This window comes from Equus caballus, chromosome 11 (assembly GCF_041296265.1).
Source record: "Equus caballus isolate H_3958 breed thoroughbred chromosome 11, TB-T2T, whole genome shotgun sequence".
Lineage (NCBI taxonomy): Eukaryota > Metazoa > Chordata > Mammalia > Perissodactyla > Equidae > Equus > Equus caballus.
This window is the reverse complement of record NC_091694.1, coordinates 45,060,871-45,080,916: the sequence shown is the minus strand read 5'-3', so window position 1 is coordinate 45,080,916 and position 20,046 is coordinate 45,060,871. Positions and strand designations below refer to the sequence as shown.

At 53.9% G+C, this 20,046-nt stretch overlaps 1 protein-coding gene across 1 annotated transcript in view; it reads right to left on the bottom strand.

The window, feature by feature from the left end:
• Positions 1–20,046, bottom strand: part of RPH3AL (rabphilin 3A like (without C2 domains)) — a 145,604-nt gene that overhangs the window by 86,585 nt on the left and 38,973 nt on the right. Inside the window, 2 exon segments of the mRNA XM_070227817.1 lie at positions 2,537–2,680; positions 7,437–7,548. Of these exon segments, the coding sequence (XP_070083918.1) occupies positions 2,537–2,680; positions 7,437–7,513 (221 nt within the window). The 5' untranslated portion in view covers positions 7,514–7,548.

Here is a 20,046-nt window from a genome sequence, read left to right as displayed (position 1 = left end):
GAAACAAGCAAACTGACTTCAAACAGGGGGAAGTGCTAGGAAATAAACAGGAGGAGGAAGATTGAGGGAGACAGGGGCATGTTGAAGGTGATCAGTGAAAGCCCCCTGAGAACATCTGAGCTGTCAGCCAAAGGCTGACAAGGACCAAACCACATGAAGAGCTGGGGGTGGGGGGGAGCATTCCAGGCAGAGGGGACAGCAAGTGCAAAGGCCCAGGGGTGAGAAAGGGTTTGCACATCAGAACAGTCAGAAGGCCAGTGTGGCTACTCCCTCATGAGCGAGCAGGAGCCTGGGATAAAAGGAGGCTGGAGGGGCGAGGAGAGGCTGGATTACATGGATTTTTGTAGGTCACAAAATGGAGTTTGGATTATTTTCAAAGATCGACGTGAAGTTATTGAAGAGCCTTATGTGGAGGAGTGATTTGATCCGAGTGACATTTTTAAAAGCTCACTCTGCTGCTGTGCAAAGTCAGGATTGCGGGGGGAGTGCAGATGAGGAAGCCGGGGGGGGGGGGGGGGGGGGGGAAGGGGGGACGGGGAGAGGGGTTGTCCAGGGAGGGGGGATGGAGCATGGGACAGGCTGGATTTCAGAGGCAGCATTGATGGAATTAGGGTGAGGGGGGTAAGAGAGAGATCCAGGATGACGTGGAAGCTTTTGGTTTGAGCAACGGGGTGGGCAGAGAAGCTGGAGGAAGAAAGAGAAAGAGGTCCCCCCTGAACCTGCAGATGCCGAGGTCCAGGAACATCCCCCGAGCCCCGCTAAGCGTGGGGTAGGTGACTCTCCTCTGGGTCTTACGGCCCCTCCGCCCACTGTGACCTCCGTTTCATGACAACCTGTAAGACTACAACCTCCACAAGACTGGCAGCCACTTCTGTTTTGTTGTCCACTTTATCTCAAGTGCCCAGTGGACTCTTGGTGAAAATTCTTGAATGAATGAAGGACGGTGTGGGGGTACAATATCTTCTCTAATTCTCACAACCCCTCAGTGAGAAGGATGCTATTTTCCCGTATTTTAAAGATGAGAAGACTGAGGCTCAGAGATGTGAAGTCACTTGCCAAGATCACACAGCTCCTAAGAGGTGGAGCAGGGCCATGCCCAGTCCCCCTCCACCGCCCCCCCCAGCTCATGGCAGCCCACGCTCTCCCCTAGGTGATCAGGCTCTGCCTGGGGGCCAAAGAAGAAGAGACTGGGCTGAGGCTGCCTCTACCCATGTGCCCTCCAGCAAGCACCCCTGACTTCCACAGGGGTCACTGTCCCTCCCCCAGGGACCTGCAGGGCCCCATGGGCAAACCCAGCTTCAGCTCTGGCCTGACACTTGCCTCGGGGACCCCCCCGTCAATATGACCCTGTGCCTCCTAACTCACGGAAACCCCCGGGATGCACCTCCTTCTTCAGAGATGATTAACCTGAGGCCCTGCCTTCCGGGTCACTCCACACCCCTGCCAAACCCAGTGCTCACAGTGAGGACAGACAATGGGAACAGCACAGGGAAGGAAAAACAGCAGCCCAGCGGGCGAGGGGGGCACAAATGCTTCCCACTCTGGGGAGCCCATGTGAAACACACCCACCGGCTCCCAGCATGCCCTCTTGGGGGAGCCCCAGGGATGCAGCGCTGGCCTGTCAATTACCAGCGCAGGCACATTCAGGTCTGGAGGGGGCTCTGCAGGGCCCTAGGGCTGGGTCTGTAAGAGGGCGGGGCCACAGCCAGGTTGGGGGTGGGGAGGCAAATGACAGGAAAAGACAACTGGTCTGTCTAATGTAAACCCTTTTTGTAATAACATGATAACAATATGCCAGTATTATTGAAGCGCAGGCGGCAAACTCTGGACAGCAGTGGTCTGTGTAGTGGGGCCTTCACTTTCTAGAACTGTGCATTTCTGCAGTGTCTGACTTTTTCAAATGATGATTTATTTAATAGAAAAAGATAAACAGAAGAAGAACAAGGAGACCAGAATCAAATTAATTCCTGCCCGATGCAATGCACGGCACATGCGTTTTCCTCCTCTGGCGCTCTGCTGCGTTTTTCACATTGCCTAGGAAGTATGAATCGCTTTTGTAATTAAACAAACAACAAAAGACACAACGAAGCTGTCTGAAGAGTGTGTAGGAGTCAGCGCTGGATGCCAGAGGCCAGGAGAAGAGCTCAGAACAAGCTGAGCGCAGCTCCTGTTGGAGTCTTTGATGGGACCACCCACTGCTCAGGCTCGACTTGAATTCCTGCCCGGCTGAACCACACGACCCTTCTGTGTGCAGAGCTCCACAGCCGCTGGCGCGTTTCGACACACTCGTTCATCCTCCCCCACCCCGGGGCCCACACACCAGCCGCTACCCACACCTCACAGAGGGGTACTGTGCAGCTTCAATGGGCCGGGTTACACGTCTACACTGCAGGTGTGTCCAGGCAGAGCTGACTCACTCGCAGTGGCGAGAAGCCAGCACTAGGCTGCCCGACTCCCCACCGGCCGACCTGGTGCTAGGCGCCCTCGCTCTCCCCTCACTCATCGCCCTCCCGCCCAGCTGGGGAGCAGCCCTCACCTGATCCTGTGCTGCTCCATGACGTCTAGCCGCTCGGCCCTCTGGATGACCTGCAGGATGGCCTCCAGCTCAGCCGGGCTGAGGCACTGGCTCTTCCTCTGCTTCTCCGTCTGGTAGGTGTGCACAGACCAGCCCGTCTGCAGCCTCGAGAGAGATCACAGATGCCTTGAGGGCACGCCCGCCACATCCACAAAGCCCCCCTGAGAAGAGTCTGGGGACAGCCCAGCTGCTGGGTGCCGGGGGCAAGGGGTTCAGGGAAGAGGGCAGACATCAGGCTCCAAGCCGGTTCTGCCACCCACCAGCTACCCGGCTCCGCAAAGACGCGGCAGCACCTTAGCAGCTTGGGGAGCAGGGGCAAATGCACCGCTGTGCAAATGGAGAAGGCCACTGCCACAGCGCGTGCGGTTTCGAGGGAGAAGCATGGAAGACTATCAAGAGAGGAATGAAAACCTAGATCTGAGTCATACAAGAAAGTGAGACGGATTTACGATGGGAGAGGAGAGAATGGTAATCAGGTTAAAATCGAAACTTGAGGATAAAAGGAGACTCACACTTTGAAAACTAGAGGTTCCAGGCCAGGAGGGCATAAGAGCTGCACAAGAGGAGGGGTGGCGAGGACAGGCAGGACGGCACGGTGTGGGGCTCAGGCGTCTCCACTACCCTGGGTTGCGGAAGTGACACCTCCTGAGACTGTGACCAGGGACTAAAGGGAAGAACTCAAAGCCTTCCTGTTTTTCTAGATGGGGAGAGAGTGGCGGCAGCAGACCAAGCCCCAGACTCCCTGCCCTGGGTCCCAGCTTCTCCGACACATTGTGTCAAGTGCTAGGAACACCGAGATGGACAAGATGGCAAAGTCACCACCTTGGAGAACTACAATATGCTGGGGAAACAGATGCCCAATCAATTACACAAATATGTATTCAATGAAAAACTATAAGAGCTATTCATTCAATGCGTTTGCACTGAGCATCCACTGTGATGGGCTCATTCGGTGCTGGGACATGCCGCTGGGCGGGACACACAGGTGAGCGTCAGGAGGACGTACAAAAAAGGGGAGCTGTCTTAGTCTGGGGGTGCGGTTCGAGAAGGGCTTCCCTAAGGAAACGACAAGATTCTCTGATGCAAGACACAGAGTAGGAAGATGAGGACGTGGATGCCTTCCTGGTGGTTCCCTGACACAACATGGACACTGGTGGTCTCCCGTCACTGTGCCATCAAGCTATTGCGGCCAACAGCTCTTGCATGGCCAGCACTGTGTTAAGTTAGGAGAGCTACAAAGCACATCCTTTCTCTGTCCGGACAGAGGGCTGGTGGAGGTGATGGACTCAGACCCTGGAATCTACTCGAAGGTCTTATCTATCGGCTCTGTCCCTTCCCAGGTGTGAGAATGTGGGCAGCTGTTCATCCTTGCTTTCCTGAGCTGTCTCTTTAAGGGACACCATGAGGATTAAATGAGGCTCAAGTATAAAGTGCTTTGCATATAGAAGTGCCTGATTGCTTAATAAGTGGTAGTTAATGATGATACTACAATTATCAGGGGTGGAACCATCAGGAACGGCTTGACCACAGGAGGAGTGTTTGTGTGGGGTTTTGCAGGATGAATAGGTGCTTCCCAACGGAAGGACGGAGAGGGCGTCTAGCCAGAGGAATGCGCACTTGCAAAGGTATAAAGTAATGCACTGTATTTGGGGGGCCAGGCTTCTAGATGGCTTATTTCTCCCACTAAAAAAAACAGAGCACTGGTCAAGACCAACACTTTTTCAAGGGATCCTCACAGAGCCGGTGGGGGGGGGGGGGTGGGGAACAATGGGTGGGAAGAGAAAGGGCTGGAAGAGAAAGGAAGTGGGGGCAGGCCGGAGCAGGAGGGGGAGGCAGGGGCACATGCCAGCCTGCCTTCTGAGCGCTGGGCAGACCCAGGGGCTTTCGGTTCTGAAAAGAAACACTCCCCCACCCCAAGCTGCTAGTTTTCACTGTCTGACCATTTCAGAAACTCAGGTGGTCAGTGATTGGCAAGGACACCCTCTCAGTGTGGCCTTCTAGGCCAGCAGAGGAGAACTGGAAAATGGCCCCCAAACTGAGGGCACTCCTCCCACGGGAAGAAGGCAGGCGGAGGAACACAGAGATGGAGGGCAGGGCACGAGCACTGCCACCCATCCCAGGGGGCGAGGCTCCCCTCCAGCTCGCTCTGGCCCCGCTCCAGCCCAGGGCCTACAGACCTCCTCCCTTGGACCTCTGTCATCCCGCAGGCAGGCCTCCCCATCTCTCAGGGGAGGAAGAGGCGGGATACAGTTGGAGGGCTTCTAAAGGCAAGTGAGGGCTCATTGGCCTCCTGGCCTGGGGAGCCCACATGCAGCTGCTACCGACAGCCTTTCCAGGCTCCCTCAGGGCATCCTGCAAGCCTCCTTTTCTGCCTCCAGCTGATCACCCACCAGCTCCGACAATTTACGTCTTTTCATCCAACCTCCTTCCCAGGCTTACTACCCTGGTCTGGTCAAGCCCTGACTCCCACTTACGGCCACGGCTGCCACTGAGCATCTTGTTCCCCTGCAATGTCCCCTCCACATAGCCAAATGAGGCCACGCCAAGGCTGCTAGGTGTAGACGGGGCTGCAACCCCCAGAGAAGAAGCTTCAGCAATGCCCAGCACCCACCTGTACGTCCCCCGTATGGTGCCCTTGTCTCTCAGCTCACCTGGCCTCACAAGGTGTGTGTCACCAACAACTGCCCCTAGTTCCCTTGCGTTCTGGGCTGCGTGCTGTCTCCAGGCCTTTGCTCAGGCTGTGCTCTCCACCTGGGGTGCCTGCCCCTCTCCCTAAACCCCCTTTCCACCTGGCTCACTGCTGTTCTTTTTAAAGACTCTTTTACACATGATCTTCACCAGGAGGCTTTTCCTTGATCCCTTCCAAGATGGGTTAAAAGTCCATTCTCAGTGTTCCCATGAGGCCCAGGCATAGCTCCACCACTGAGCTTAAACACGACTATGAGGCAATGTGGGACCCTCTGTCTCCCCCTCCAGAATGTGAGTCTCTGGAGGACCAGGCCCTGCCCCATCCAGCCCCTGCCCCTCTCTCCATCTTCCCTTCATGCCACTCACTCCCTCATTCTCTGCATTCAAGCCACACTGGCCTCCTGTCAGGCCCTCTGTATGCCATGTTCCTTCTGCCTCAGGACCTTTGCACATGCTGTTCCTCCCACCTAGAAGCTCCTCCCCCATATTTCCATCTAACATTTGCCCCTCCTCCAAGACTTAACATAAGCATCACACTCTCAGGGAAGCCTCTCCCAATCCCCCCTTCATTAAGACTAAGTTGGCACCCCCTTCACCCTCACTGCCTGTTTCCACTGTCAGAGTCACTGCCTGTGGGTGATTATCTGTATAACACTCACCTCTCCCCACCAGTGCCTTAAGACAAGGGACTACATTGCTCTCGTTTGCTGCTGTGCAAGCAGTGCCCAACACACAGGAGGGGGTTAGCAAACGGCTGATGTTGCCTGGAAGACAGACCTGAGCTGGAGCCACAGCAGGTAATTTCCCCAGGCTTCCCCTGGGCATAGTGCCTGGCTGCGGGGGCTTGTAGTCCTGGCATTACGAGGAGCCTGGCATTACAAGGAGCACACCCTGGGGGAGGAGATAAAAGCATGGCTCTTCTAAAAGGTGCTATAACAGCTTTTGGCTGCTGAGTGCAAGACAAGGTCAGGGAGAACTGAAGGGAACGCTGTGGGGGAGGTCACCAGGGGTCACCCTAGGCCCTAGTACAAGAACACAGCTCTCCCCAGCTCCTCGTGTCCTGCTGGGGGACACGTCACCTCGCCCAGCATCAGAGGAGAGAGAAAGCGGGGCTGGCTTCATCCCTCATCTCCTTCCCCCCGCGGGGGCTCTGCGGGGCTGGAAGGAGCTGAGCCATCCCAGTGAGAGGGACAAACTGACCGTCATGCAAAGTTTCCTGCAATCGCGCAGGACTCCACTGTTCCTGCGCTTTTGGGATTCACTTTTCTATCTCTGTTTGACGTTTCAGCTCTGTCCCCTTGCAGGCTCATAACATCTAACTGCAGAGTTCTTGAACTTGGTCCCATTGGGGAAACTCTGGCTCCCGGAATTGGCAGGATCTGCAGGTGAAGGGGCGCTGTTGGGCTTACTGGATGCCAGGGATCCCCAATTCCCCAGAGGAGTGGAGAGGACTGGAAGGCAGGAGAGGCACCCGGGCGCCCCTGGTCTCCAGCCATGGGGGGGATGGTCCGTGGACACAGCCTGACATAACTGGAGCAGATGGGTCGCCAGGCTAAGGGATAACAGGAAAACCAGGACCCCAAGGGGACAAATCAGAAACAGAGAGACCCTGACATGAGTGGAGGAGACCTGGGATCCCTCAAGGCTGGCTGAGCGTCTCAGCCCAGGGACAGCTCTTCACTCATTTGACCAGCTCTGCTCTGTCCTGTCTGTCGGCGCCAGGCACTCAGCTGTGAAGTGGGCACCCAGAGATCAGAGGCTTCCCGCCTCCAGGAGCCCCAGGACTGAAGGTTCAGTGACAGAGGGATGTCGACTCTAACAGAGAAGGCAAAGGAAGCTGTCTGGCTCTCCGCAGTCTGCTGCGGTACAGAGAACACATGTTTGGGAGTAGATGGACCCGAGTGTGGTCCCAGCCCTGCCACTCACAACCGAAGCGACCTAGGCAAAGCCAGCCTCACTTTCCTCCTCTGAAAAATGGGGACAAATTTCCACACGGTGGTTAAATGAGTGAATGGTTGTTAAGTGCCCAGCTCAGGGCCTGGGGTATGGTGTGCATCAGACAAGCACTTGTGTCCAAACTTCTCTTTCTGCGTCTCTGGAACTGAAGCTCACCAAAGAAAGGAGGGGAGCAGGGAGGGGGAAGGAAGGCGTGGCGGGGCCCTGGGGTACTCACTTGGCTCGCAGGGCAAGCTGCCGATCATTGGGGCAGACCCACTGATCACTCCCGCTGCCGAAGATGGTGTCGGCCATGGCCTGGAGCGCCCAGCCGGGGGAGGGGGTCACATCTGAGGTGAGAAGAGGGAAAAAGAAAGAGCAGGTCACTGGCAGGGGTGCAGGTGGCAGACAGGGTCCCTCAGATGGCAGACATCGGCCCCTCCAACCTATCCCAGTACATTGCTCTCCACTGATGCCCGGAATCGCACCATCAGAATCACTCCTCCAGCTAAACTGTTCCCTGAAAGCTCCTCTTTCAAAAAGCTCACAGTTCTAGGAGGATCATGTGACTAAGTGACAAGATCAGACATAACTGGCAGGACATCAAAGGGTTAGAATCACACAGGAGAGAAGAGGCACACCTCCTCAATTTTCCACTTAGTGGGCCAGCCATGGAGAGCGCTGACCCCGGCTCTTCCAAGTGCAGCCCCTGCCGTCCTCTGCACATCGCCCAGCAGGAGGGGCTGGGCCAGGGCAGACGGCCTGACAGCCTGGGCAAACCCCACGCCGCTCCCAAACCCGGGGGACCCGGAGTGGCGACCCCAGGTACACACATGCAGCCGGAGCCACCCGCCTTCCTCAGCTCTGCAAACAAGGTCTACACAGACTCTGCTCCCCGGGAGGTTCCGCCAACGATCACCGTGCTCTGCAGAGTGGGCAGGCAGGCAGGGGACGGTGGCTGCAGCCATGACCGCCACCTGCACAACTGCAGGGGGTGCCGCCCACTGGGACTACAATGAAAATGGCACCCTCGGGAATCCTGCAGGGAGGCGGGCCTGCTCCAGACCTTCCTGGTGGTTTAACTTGTGCAGTCCAGCTTAGCTGGCTCTCTCGGGGCCACCAAGGATATGTGTTGGGGGAGAGAAGAGAGGGGAAGAGAAAGCTGAGTTTGAGGGTATCTCAATCCCTGCGCAAAGATGAGGGGCTGTACTGAGCTATCCACACTCCCTGGTCTGCGCCCACCTGCACCAGTGGTTCTCAAACACAGGACTCCCGCACACTCAAAAATTATTCAGCTTGGAATTTAGTCTGGCAGTTGCTCAAATGTTGAACGGAGTTACCATATACCCAGAAACGACTTCTAGGTATATACCCAAGAGAACTGAAAACACGTGTCCACACACACAAAAACCTATACGTGAATGTTCACAGCAGCATTATTCCTAACAGCCAAAAAGTGGAAACAATTCAATGTGCATTCAATTGAATGTCACTTCAATTCAATGTCAACTGAGGAAGGGCACAATGCGACATATCCAAACAATGGGATATTATGCGGCCACAAAAGGGAATGAAGTACTGATACCTGCTACACATGGATGAACCTTGAAAACACGATGCTAAGTGAAAGAAGGCAGACGTGAAAGACTACACATTGTGTGGTTCCATTATATGAAATGTCTAGAATGTTCAAATCCACAGAGACAGGAAGGAGACGGGAGGTTGTCAGGAGCTGGGGTGGTGGCAGGGAGAGGAAAGAACGAGGAATGACTGCTAATAGGTTCAGGGTTTCTTTTTGGGGTGATGAAAACGTTCTGGAATTAGATAGTGGTGATGGTTGCACGACTTCGTGAATAAATTAAAACCACTGAATTGTATCCTTTAAAAGTGTGAATTTTGTTGTTGTTGTTGTTGAGGAAAATTGGCCCTGTGATAACATCTGCTGCCAATCCTCCTCTTCTTTGGCTTGAGGAAGATTAGCCCTGAGATAACACCTGTGCCCATCTTCCTCTGCTTTTGTATTTGGGTTGCCACCACAGTGCGGCTGGTGAGTGATATAGCTCTGCGCCCAGGATCCAAACCTGTGAACTCAGGCCATCAAAGTGGAGCATGTGGAACTTTAACCACTTGGCCACTGGGCCAGCTCCCAAAAGTGTGAATTTTATGGCATGTGAACTACATCTCATTAAACTGCTATAAAAATTCTTGACAGGCCAGCCCTGGGGCCTAGTGGTCAAGTTTGGTGCACTCCGCTTCAGTGGCCCAGGTTTGGTTCCCAGACGCAGACCTACACCACTCAGTGACAGCCATGTTGTGGTGGCAACCCACATAGAAAATAGAGGAAGATTGGCACAAATGTTAGCTCAGGGCAAATCTTCCTCTGCAAAAAAACAAACAAAAAAACTTGAGAACTCCAAATGATATGAGCTATAGTTACTGATATTTACCATATTAGAAATTAAAACTGAGGAAAAACTTTAAAATTATTAATTCACCAAAAAATCACAGACCCATTAGATGTTCACATATTTTACAAAAAAACCCACTATATTTTCAAAACAAAAACAATTAGTGAGAATATGGCATTGTTTTACCTTTTTACAAGTCTTTGTAATGTTTGGCTTAACAAGACAGTTGGATGGTCATAGCTGATTTTTCACTCAATCTTTTGCCACATATGGTTTTGTTAAAGTGCATGAAGGACATCAAGACTCCCACAGATATGTACTACTGTCGGAAAAGAGAGGACTATTTTAATTGCCTTTCCAGATAATTGTGGATATTCTTTCAATTGCACCAAAATGCAACAGATGGTAGCTTCTTAAAGATTAGTTCCAATGTGGCATCTAAAATCCTATCGACGAACTTTTCATCTTCTGCACATTTGTGAGAGAAGGAGACCAAGCGTCTTGTTATTCTTATGAAAAGTTTTGATTTTGCGGACCCCCTGAAAGGTACTGGGGACCCCCGGACCATGGTTTGAGAACTGCTGTTCCAGCCCAAAGTCACCCATTTCTGTGATGACCACCAGGGGGCAGCCTGCGGACTGCCGTTGACTGACCCACACAGGGACCAAGGCCACGACATTCACCACAGTGGCCTCTCTGTCCCATTCAGCACATCCAAGCAGCAGCGGGAAATAGACCTGGGGACCCTAGACCTCAGGAGCCACGCGTGGAGACCCCACAGCCAGGCCCACGCCGGGGAGGGCTGCTGGGGTGCCACGGTCATCAAAGACCTCGCATCTAAAGTCTTGACCTTCTTCCAAATGAGGCTAACACAGAATCCAGGAAAACACAGACAGAGTCAAAAACGACACGCTTATCAAACAACTTTAAACCGGTGTCCCACTTCCAGCCTTTTCCGCACGATGGTTTGTTTTGTTTTGCTTTTTGAAATTTCTGTTATCTTGTGAATAGCACGGTCACATCGCGGTGTGGGTGTGAAAAGCGTTATTCGGTTCCACGTAAACATTTAAAACATACTACAGCTCAGGAGCCCTGAATCCTTATTATTATTTTTAAACATTCTGGGAGCTTCAAGAAATGGAAGTGATGGGGGTCTCCCTGACCGGGACAGGCTGTGCCAGGGTAAACCGGGTGTCCCGGCGGCAGCCACCTGTCATCGCCTCACAGGTGTCGTCGCTCCCGCCTTGGTCTGCAGGGGGCACCAGGTCTCGGGCCACTGCTCCCAGGATGGGAAGGCTTTGAGCCTTCCTGCCTACCCTGGGCAGCTGGGCACAGCAAGGATGGGCACAGAGAGGATGCAGTGGCCCCTCTGCTCTGCCAGGCACCCCCACAGAGGCAGGGGTGCACCAGTGTTGACCCCGGAGGGGAGGAGCAGGCCAGGGAATCTCAGAGTGGGAATTTCATCTTCTCCAGAAGCTTCTGAACCAAAAGTGTGTGGAGCTGGGCAGGGGGAGGAGCTGGAGTCCTGTGCTCTCGTGCTCAAATCGTCATCACCTCTTTTATGGGGGGACAGGTGGGGACATCCAGGAGAAGACAGCAGCAAACACAGGTGGAGACGCAGCCATTCCTCACAGCCCCAAATGAATCTCTAGGGAATGAACTCTTTCGGTCCCCTTTGGGCCACTTCCTAGGGGGCCAGACTTTTGGGATCACTGGTAAGGGAACCCCCAAACTAACATTTACCTGTCCTCTGAGCCATTTAGGGTCCAGTCCTCTACATTGTTTTTCTAATTTTAGCCAAAACAACTCTGCGACCACCCACAGGCTATTCTGTTCTGTTCTTCCTAAATCTAATCATTATTCTTTTCTGGTCAGCAAAAGAGAAAAGAGAGAGGTTAAGAGACTGAGGAAAGGTCACACAGCTAACTGTGCCAGTCTCCTAACCCTTAACCAAGATTACTTTCTCTGCGTCCTATCAGGGCCGTCGGCACGGAAGGAAGGGTTGTACAGCAGGGAGGACGGTGGAAAGAAGACTCAACTAGGAAAGAAAAGAGCCATGAAAATCTAGCTTTTATGCGAACTTACTGGAAGGCAAGAACAAGTCAGTTGTCTTCCCTGGGCCTCAGTTTCCTCATCGGTACCCGAGGGAGATGAAACAGACAGGCTGGAGGGACTGCCCTGTGCAGTTCCAACACTTGACCCCGCCCTGCCGAGCTGCAGGAGGGAGGCCTGGGCGCAGGCAGGGACTGAGGAAGGGTCTTAGGGCGGGAGGCTGGCGGCTGCCCCAAGCCAGGAGGTGGGATCTGAGCCCCCACCCCAGCCTAGTCCCCAGGGCAGAGAAGAGAAGGACATCCCAGTGTCCCCCACCCCTCTCGCTCCCGCAACTTCAGGGAAGATGGGCCTGCAGAGTCAAATGCTATAGAGATGTCTAAGGAGATGAGAGGATGTTGCCTTTTGGGACCTGGGGCCATGGGTACTGGCTGGCAGGGTCTTCAATGATGGTAAGTTTGTGGCTGAGCATGTCCACGGGGGTGGCTCCAAGCAAAGACTCAGGACCCAGCCCAGGGACTGCTGTGCTCGCCCTGTGCTGCGGCTGGCACCTCAGAAGGCACAGCTGTCCTTCATCCACAGACAGCAGCCTCAGGACAGACGGTGCGAGAGGAAGGGCAGCTGGGGGAGCCACACTTAGGAAGCTGCCAACGGAGCCAGCTTAGGTTCCCAAACCTCTTCAGTCTGAAGTGGCTGCCAGCTCCCTGACTTGCCAGCCAACTGTCCCCGGTTCGCACACCCCCTTAACCAGGGGGCTGCTCTGCCAGGCTACGTGCTCACCACTACCCAACACACACCTCCTGGGCTCTGCCCCCTTCCAGCGGGAGGGCCCCTTCCCCAGGCCCTGCCGCATCAGGCCCATGTCCTCCTAAGAGGTGGGTCCTTAAACCTCCCAAAGAACAGTGCCCCGTGAGTTCAACATGGACCGCACCCCTGCTTAATAAACGCCAATCTGTCCTAGACAGAAACCAAATGATGAGGGAACAAAACAGAGGTCTAAAGGTGAGCAAAAAGCAGGCATTCACGAGGGGGAGGACGGGACTGGCCAAGGGCCCAGAGGGAGCAGAGGCAGGGTGTCTGCAGAAGGAGGGCCACCTGGTGCGCTGGCCTTCCTCTGTCAACGAGGGGAGAAGGGGTACCCAGGCCGGGCCTGCGGCTCAGGTCCTTCCAGCTGTGAGGAAAGAGGCTGTGGGGAGTGTGTGTGTGTGTGTGTGTGTGTGTGTGTGTTCTGCTGGGGAAGGAACACGGTCATGGTGTGTGCATGTGTGTGTGTTCTGCTTGGGAAGAAACACGGTCATGGGGTGTGTGTGTGTGTGTGCATGTGTGTGTGTGTGAGTGTGTGTTCTGCTGGGGAAGGAACACGGTCATGGTGTGTGTGTGTGTGTGTGTGTGCATGTGTGTGTGTGCATGTGTGTGTGTTCTGCTGGGGAAGGAACACGGTCATGGTGTGTGTGTGTGTGTGCATGTGTGTGTGTGCATGTGTGTGTGTTTTGCTGGGGAAGGAACACGGTCATGGTGTGTGTGTGTGCACGTGTGCATGTGTGTGAGTGTGTTCTGCTGGGGAAGGAACACGGTCATGGTGTGTGCATGTGTGTGTGTTCTGCTTGGGAAGGAACACGGTCATGGTGTGTGTGCGTGCACGTGTGCATGTGTGTGTGAGTGTGTTCTGCGGGGGAAGGAAGAGGGTCCTGGGGAAGTGGGGGTTCTACCTGAGAACCGGCCCCAGACACCTTCCTTCTATTGACAGGTCTCCATCTCTCCTTCCCCAGAGGGCTGTGGGCTCCCCAGGGGGCCTTCATCCTCCTACAAAGTGGATGTTCGCTGAACCTCTGTTCAATTCAACTGATTTCATCAGAGCGACGGCCTTTCCCAGACACAGAGGAACTCAGGCAACAAGCCAGACGTGCTGGGAGCAGAGCTGGGCTCCAAGCGCGCTCTGCGACTTGCCCACGCGCAGGCGGTCTGTCCCCCAGGATTCCCCACAGCGGAGTCAGCGCCCAGGGGCTCCTGACAGCCGAGCTGCCTCTCCCCGCAGGGGCCAGCGTGCCTTCCAGGCCTGCAGGTGCCACCTGCCCCCCGCTGGGCGAGACAAGCCAGGCTGCACCCATAAGCGTTTCTCCACCTGCAGCGCAGGGGCTCAGGGGACCCCATGAGGGGACAGGAACGGAGTTGCCTGGTGACGATTTCCTGAGAAAATTCCCAGGGGATGGAGGTCCGTGAGCCCCAGGCAACTTTCTGAGGCAGATCTCAGCAAACAAGCACATTCTGACAGGGAGATCCAATTCTCCTCTCCCCAAGCCGGCTTTGGGCAACCTCACGTGGCATCTCCACAGAACATTACAAAGAAAACACCCTACGCCGGCCCATCACCCACCCCCAGAGAAGAGTCCTAACATTTTAATGTAAGAGCTTCTCATTTTTTCCTAGGTATTTGTGTGTAGATTTTAAATAAAACTGGGTTCGTATTACATACACTGTTCACTCTGCTTTCTTATCACACTGTACTTTCTCACATTATTAAAAGTCCTCAAAAACACGATTCTTAATTTTAACTTAGTATTCTGGATATGTTTTATCATTTTCCCATTTAGGGGCACAGAGATTGCTTCCAGTTTTGTTCTATTACATTCAACACTAAAATGGACATCCCAGGAGACAAATCTTTGTGTCCATCTCTGATTATTTCCTTAGGATAAATTACCCAAAGGGAAAGGAAGTGTATTTTTTTGAAATGGGTTTTTGAAGCGATTTTTGCTATAGTGACGTTCACAGCCACTCCGACCTCCCGGTTGCAGGCCTCACGCCCACTCCCTCGACGTACATCTAGAAACAGTCACCGCAAAAAGGGCTGCTGGAGGCAGCCCGTTCCGTCGGCCCAAGGCGGGTTTTGTATTTTCAAACTCAGAACTCAGATACAAGAAGCTACCTGTAAATCTCCAGTCAGTTGGTTTTAACAATGCGTATGGTCCTCGAATCACTGAAAAAGGGCCTCCCTTCTGCAAATGTTCGAGCCTACTTAGAAGAAGCCTTCTCCCCCCCTTAGCGGACGTCGTGGGCTCAGAATCCGGTAAAGTGGGCACCTGCCTTAGAGCTCCGAGTGACCAGGTGGTCACATAACACCTCTCCACCGTTTGTTCTCCTCTAAAAAGGGGCGGGGTGTCCGCCCCACCACAGGCTGGGGTGAGGACGAAAGGAGGGTACCCTCCAGAGAGCAGCACACCTCGTCACTACTCCAGGACAATGCTGCTGTTTGACCCCCAACCTCCCAAAACTTACAACCACTGAACACAGGGTGGAAAAGATGGGCAGCCTGCAGCTCTCGCTGAGCCATACCCAACTTCGAGAAAGATACCCGGAGGGCAGGACAGCCTGCCCCTAGAGAGCATTAAACACACCCACGGGGGCTCCGCCCGCCTACCGGGGCCAGAACAGAACAGAGGCGAGCAAAGACAAGCAAAGGCACAAAGGCCCGAGCGAGGACAGCTCCTCTCGCCTGCACCTGCTCCCAGGTGTGCTCATCTCTCCCGCCTGTACCCTGGCACTTTTGCCTCCTTGATTTTATTCCAGGGGAACTTCCACGGACATAACAGAGCCGAAGGTGGTATGAATGGATGACCTCAGGGGAAGAGAAGGAACGAAGCGGGAAGAACAGCAGGAAGGAGGCAGGCAGGATGGAAGGACCGCAGGGTCGAGGAGGGGACACCATACGCAGAGGCAAACAGGAGTCACCAGCAAGTGCAGGACACCACTTCCAAAGAGCTACCAAGAGAACGAAAGCGCATCCTTCCACAGAGAGAGGTTTTCTCTGAGCCGCTGACCCATGATGATGAAACGCACGGCCCAGCAAGAGCAGCAGTGACCCACAGACTCAGGAGCAGTGAAGCGAGGCTGTAAATCAAGGAGTCTGGGCCTGGTTATTATGCAGTATTATCAAGGCAAATACATAACTGATAGAAATGGCATTTGGTAAATAAAGTCCCAACCCTGAGCTCATATCCGACCAAACCCCTCCCAGAGCTGTTTGGAGTTTGATTTTCAAACCTGTGAGCAGAGGAAAGACCAGAAGACCAGAGGAGGAGACAAACAGGAGACACAAGAGGAGAGCAAAACCCACTCCACTCCCCACCCACAGGCCAGAGAGCCCTGAGGAGGAGGACCGCGGAAGAGCCCAGAGCCACCTCAGGGGGCCTGTGCTGGGCTGGGACAGAGGCTTCATCCCCGTGCCAAATCCGAGCTGACGCCCGGAGAGCTGCACAGAAAGGACTCGGGGCCCATTCAGCCTCTGCTGTGATCCTTTAGTCATGCCCGCCCTGGGCGCGGGAGGGCAGAGTGGCTGCACAATCGCTGCTGGGGAGTTTGCCATCCCCAGACAGCTGGGGGTGCCTGGGCCGGGGTAGCGGGGGAGGAGACGAGGGCCTCAAGGAGGGAGAAAAAGCAGGGATGATATGAAAGAATACTTGCCACCAAGCCGAGGGTTCCCGAGACGTCAAAGACACAGTGTGACAGCCCTCAGTTCTACACCCAGGTATTAATATTCCAGGGAACCCTTAGCAACAGGCTCTGACACCTGCTCTGTTACTATGATACGGGAAACATGACACTAGCAGCAAGATAAGGTGAACCCAGGCATCGACACTTCCTCCACCTGTCACGAGGATGCAAGATTCAGACAGGAAGCCTCAAAGGCCTGTCTGAGCACCCAAGGAAACTCTCTGTGGAGTCTCGGGCTAATTATGCACGAGGCAGGGCTCAAGCAGATTCGAGAGATGAGACAGGAGCCCCGGGGAAGCTAGTACCTGACAAACGGCCCTAGAACTCACGCTGTCAGCAGGCGTCCTTCCAGATCTGCTTCCCCAGTGACTCCTCCCTCCCCGGTCCCAGTTGGATTCTCCTTGTCTCTTGCCCAGACTGTGGGACAGCTTCCCCATCGGCCTTTGGACCTCCTGGGGCTCACCTCACCCCCTTCACTTGCAGCCAGAGAGTTCATCCTCAAAGCCTAGGTAAGGCCATGAGATGCTCTTGCTCAAAAACCTTCAATGGCTCCCCACTGCCAAAGGAAAGAACCCAAGCTGCATGCAAGGCCATCCATGATCCGGCCCAAATTACCCTTCCAGTCTCACCCGCCACCACATCCCTCCACAGAACTCACACTCTACAGATGGTCCCTGACTTACGATGGTTCGACTTAACAATTTTTCAACTTTATGATGGTGCAAAAGCGATACACATTCAGTAGAAACTGTATTTTGAATTTTGGACTGTGATCTTTCCCGGGCTAGTGATATGCCATAGGATCCTCTCTCGTAACGCTGGGCGGCAGCAGCTCCCAGTCAGCCCTGCCATCGTGAATGTGAACAACCGATGCAGTAACCACCATTCTGTCCCCAGACAACCACGCTGTCTACACTTTCAGTACAGTATTCCATCAGTTACACGAGACAGTTGACACTTTGTTATAAAGTAAGCTTTGTGTTAGATGATTTTGCCCAACTGTGGACTAACGTAAGTGTCCTAAGCACATCTAAGGCAGGCGAGGCTAAGCTACGATGTTCAGTAGGCAAGGTGTATTAAACACATTTTTGACTTACAGTGTTCTCAGCTTTCGAAGGGTTTATCAGGATGTAACCCCAGCGTAAGTCAAGGAAGATCTAAGTCACTGGGAACCGGGACATGTTCTGCTGCTCAGTCTTGTCTCTGGAACTCACGTGAAACGCCTCTCCTGCACATGGTCTACCCATAGAGGCCCAGCACCACCTCCTCCGGGAATTCTCTAACTCGTCCCCACCCAACTCCCATTCAGAATCGACCCCACCTGCCTCCCCTCAGCAGTTCATTCCACTCTGTATTCTGGGCGGGGGGCGGGTCTTTACCTATGTGACCCCTGTGAAGACTGCAGCTCTTGGAATGCATCTCGGACACATGGTGGTTGTCTGGTACACCTTCATGGAACTAACACTAACCTTCAAGAGTTTCCGCAGCCCATGGAATAATGCCCAGCCTCCTGGGCCTGGAATTTCAGGTCCCACAGTGTCACCCCCGACCTCCTTAACCTTCCTCCCAGCCACATGCAGGTGGCTCCCATCCACTGAACAGGTCTCACCTGTCCTGCCTCTGGCCCACTCTGCAAAGTGGTTTACACCACCTAAAACCACGGGAAATCTAGAAAGGACTCCAACTCTTGAAGAGTGGTCAACGATGGCACAGTCAATGGCAGTGTCAATATCAAAAAATGACAAATGACCTGGAAAAGGGTTTACAGCAAGATTAGGTGCATGAAGTAGAACCCAATGGTGGACACAATGACAGCACCCTATAATAATCATGTGCCGTGTGGAAAATGCAGAGTTCACACATCAGAGGAGCAGGGTTTGGGATTACGGGTGAATTTATTCTGCAATCATTTTCTAAGGATGACTCAGTAGGAGTTAGACCAGCGACGGCACCCCACCTATCCTCGTGGCTCCCACCTACATCCTCCTCCCAGGTGGGGCTCTCTAAGACCCTGCAGCCCTGCTCAGATTCCTGTAGCCTTTCTTGGCAGTGCCCTTCAGGAGTAGTCCATCCTGGACACCCAAGGCCTGTTCTGTGGCACAGCCCCTCCAGAGTCACAGAGCTCAGAGCCTGCTATTGTCCTCAGAGAAACAAGCAGCAGCTACTTATTGGTTTCTTACCCTCATTCACTCAACAAACAAGCACTAGGTATTGACTTTGCACCAGGCACATGCCCAGCATCTCAGGTCAAGCAGGGTGAGAGGGGTTGTTCTTTGCGTGCCCAGAAGGCCTCCCACAGTGTACAGGCAGGATGCCTCACTTACAGCTGTGGGGGCCTCTTCTCCCTAGAGAAGTAAATCCACACTTTAATGGCTTAAAACACCCATTCCAGTGGACCCAAATGCCTGCCTCTTTCTCTAGCGGAGACCGTTTTCTCATTTTCCAGCTGAAACACTATGCAAAGCCTGCAACCAAAATACGAGGCACAGCATCCTCCTCCTCTCTCCCACGTCCCCTGTCCCTCAAGTGCCAGCCCTCCGACTTTAGCGCCACAACTTCACCCACACGTCGCCAGAGGCACAGCTCGCTGTGGTCATTTCTGAAAGGCCTGAAACAGGGTAGGTGGGGGCACGAAGCAAGGCCATCACAGAGATGGAGGATAGCGGCCGAATACAACGTAACCAGACTTCTTGGCAGGTGTCACCCCGAGAACACACAGGAAGGAGGGGAGCCCCAGAGGCTGGCAGCCAAGCCCGAAGCAGTGCCCCGTTCCCCTCAGCCCACGTGGTACCAGCCTCCTGGGGCTGCCGTAACAAACCACCTCAAGCTGCAAGGCTTCAAGCAGCTCTAGAGCCTAGAGGCCCCAAACCAAGACGGCGGCAGGGCCGCGCCTCTCTCGGCTTCCAGGGCTGCTGGCATTCCTTGGCCCTCCTGGGCTGGCAGCTGCATCACTCCAATCACTGCCTTCACCTGCGCACGGCCTCCTTCCCTCTGTGTCTCCACGTGGCCGTCTCCCTGTGCCTCTTGACCTCAAATGGCCGTGTGCCCTGGGGACGTGTGGGCGGAGCTGAGGCCTTAAAGTCGGAGGGCTGGCACTTGAGTGACAGGCAAGGGGGGGATGCTGTGCCTCTTATTCTGGTTGCAGGCTTTGCATAGCGTTTCAGCCCGGGAATGAGAAAACTGCCTCAGACAAAGAGGCAGGGATTTGGGTGAGCTAGAATGGATGTTTTAGGCCGTTAAAGGTGCGGTGTGTCTCTCTTCTTCTGAGAGGACACTCATCACGGTGGATTAAGACCAAAGGAGAATCCAGCATGATCTCATCTTAACTAGTTACATCTGCAATGCCCCTATTTCCAAATAAGGTCACATTCTGGGGTTCTGGGAGTTAGGACTTAACCATACCCTTTTGGGGGACACAATTCAACCCATAACATATGGGAAAACAGAACCCAGAGCCCTACCTCGGGGGTGGGCCCTTTAGTATGTGTGATCAGATGTTCAAGCTGGTCTCAAGTGCCCCCTGGAGCTCCTGGGGCGCTAAGGACCAGGAGAGGGGTCTAAATCCTGAGACAGGGACTTGTCATGGTTGATGCAAAAAGAAGATACAGGAAAACAATCTCCTTTGGTCAGTGCCTGTCTTGAGAGTTCTTAAGGGGGAGCCATGAACTTGGGCGGGAACAAATGATATCTTTATTTTCACTAACCTGCAACTGAAATTTTCTATTTCCTTTCATTATGAATGTAGGCAACCCACCACAGTCGTATTATCAGTGCCTGTGTCTTGGTTATCTACAGAATACAGATATTTTCATATCACAATACAGATTTGCAGATATCTTGAAATATTATTTATGCTCATCACCACTTTAAGATCGCAATAGTTATCAGAACTGCTGCAAG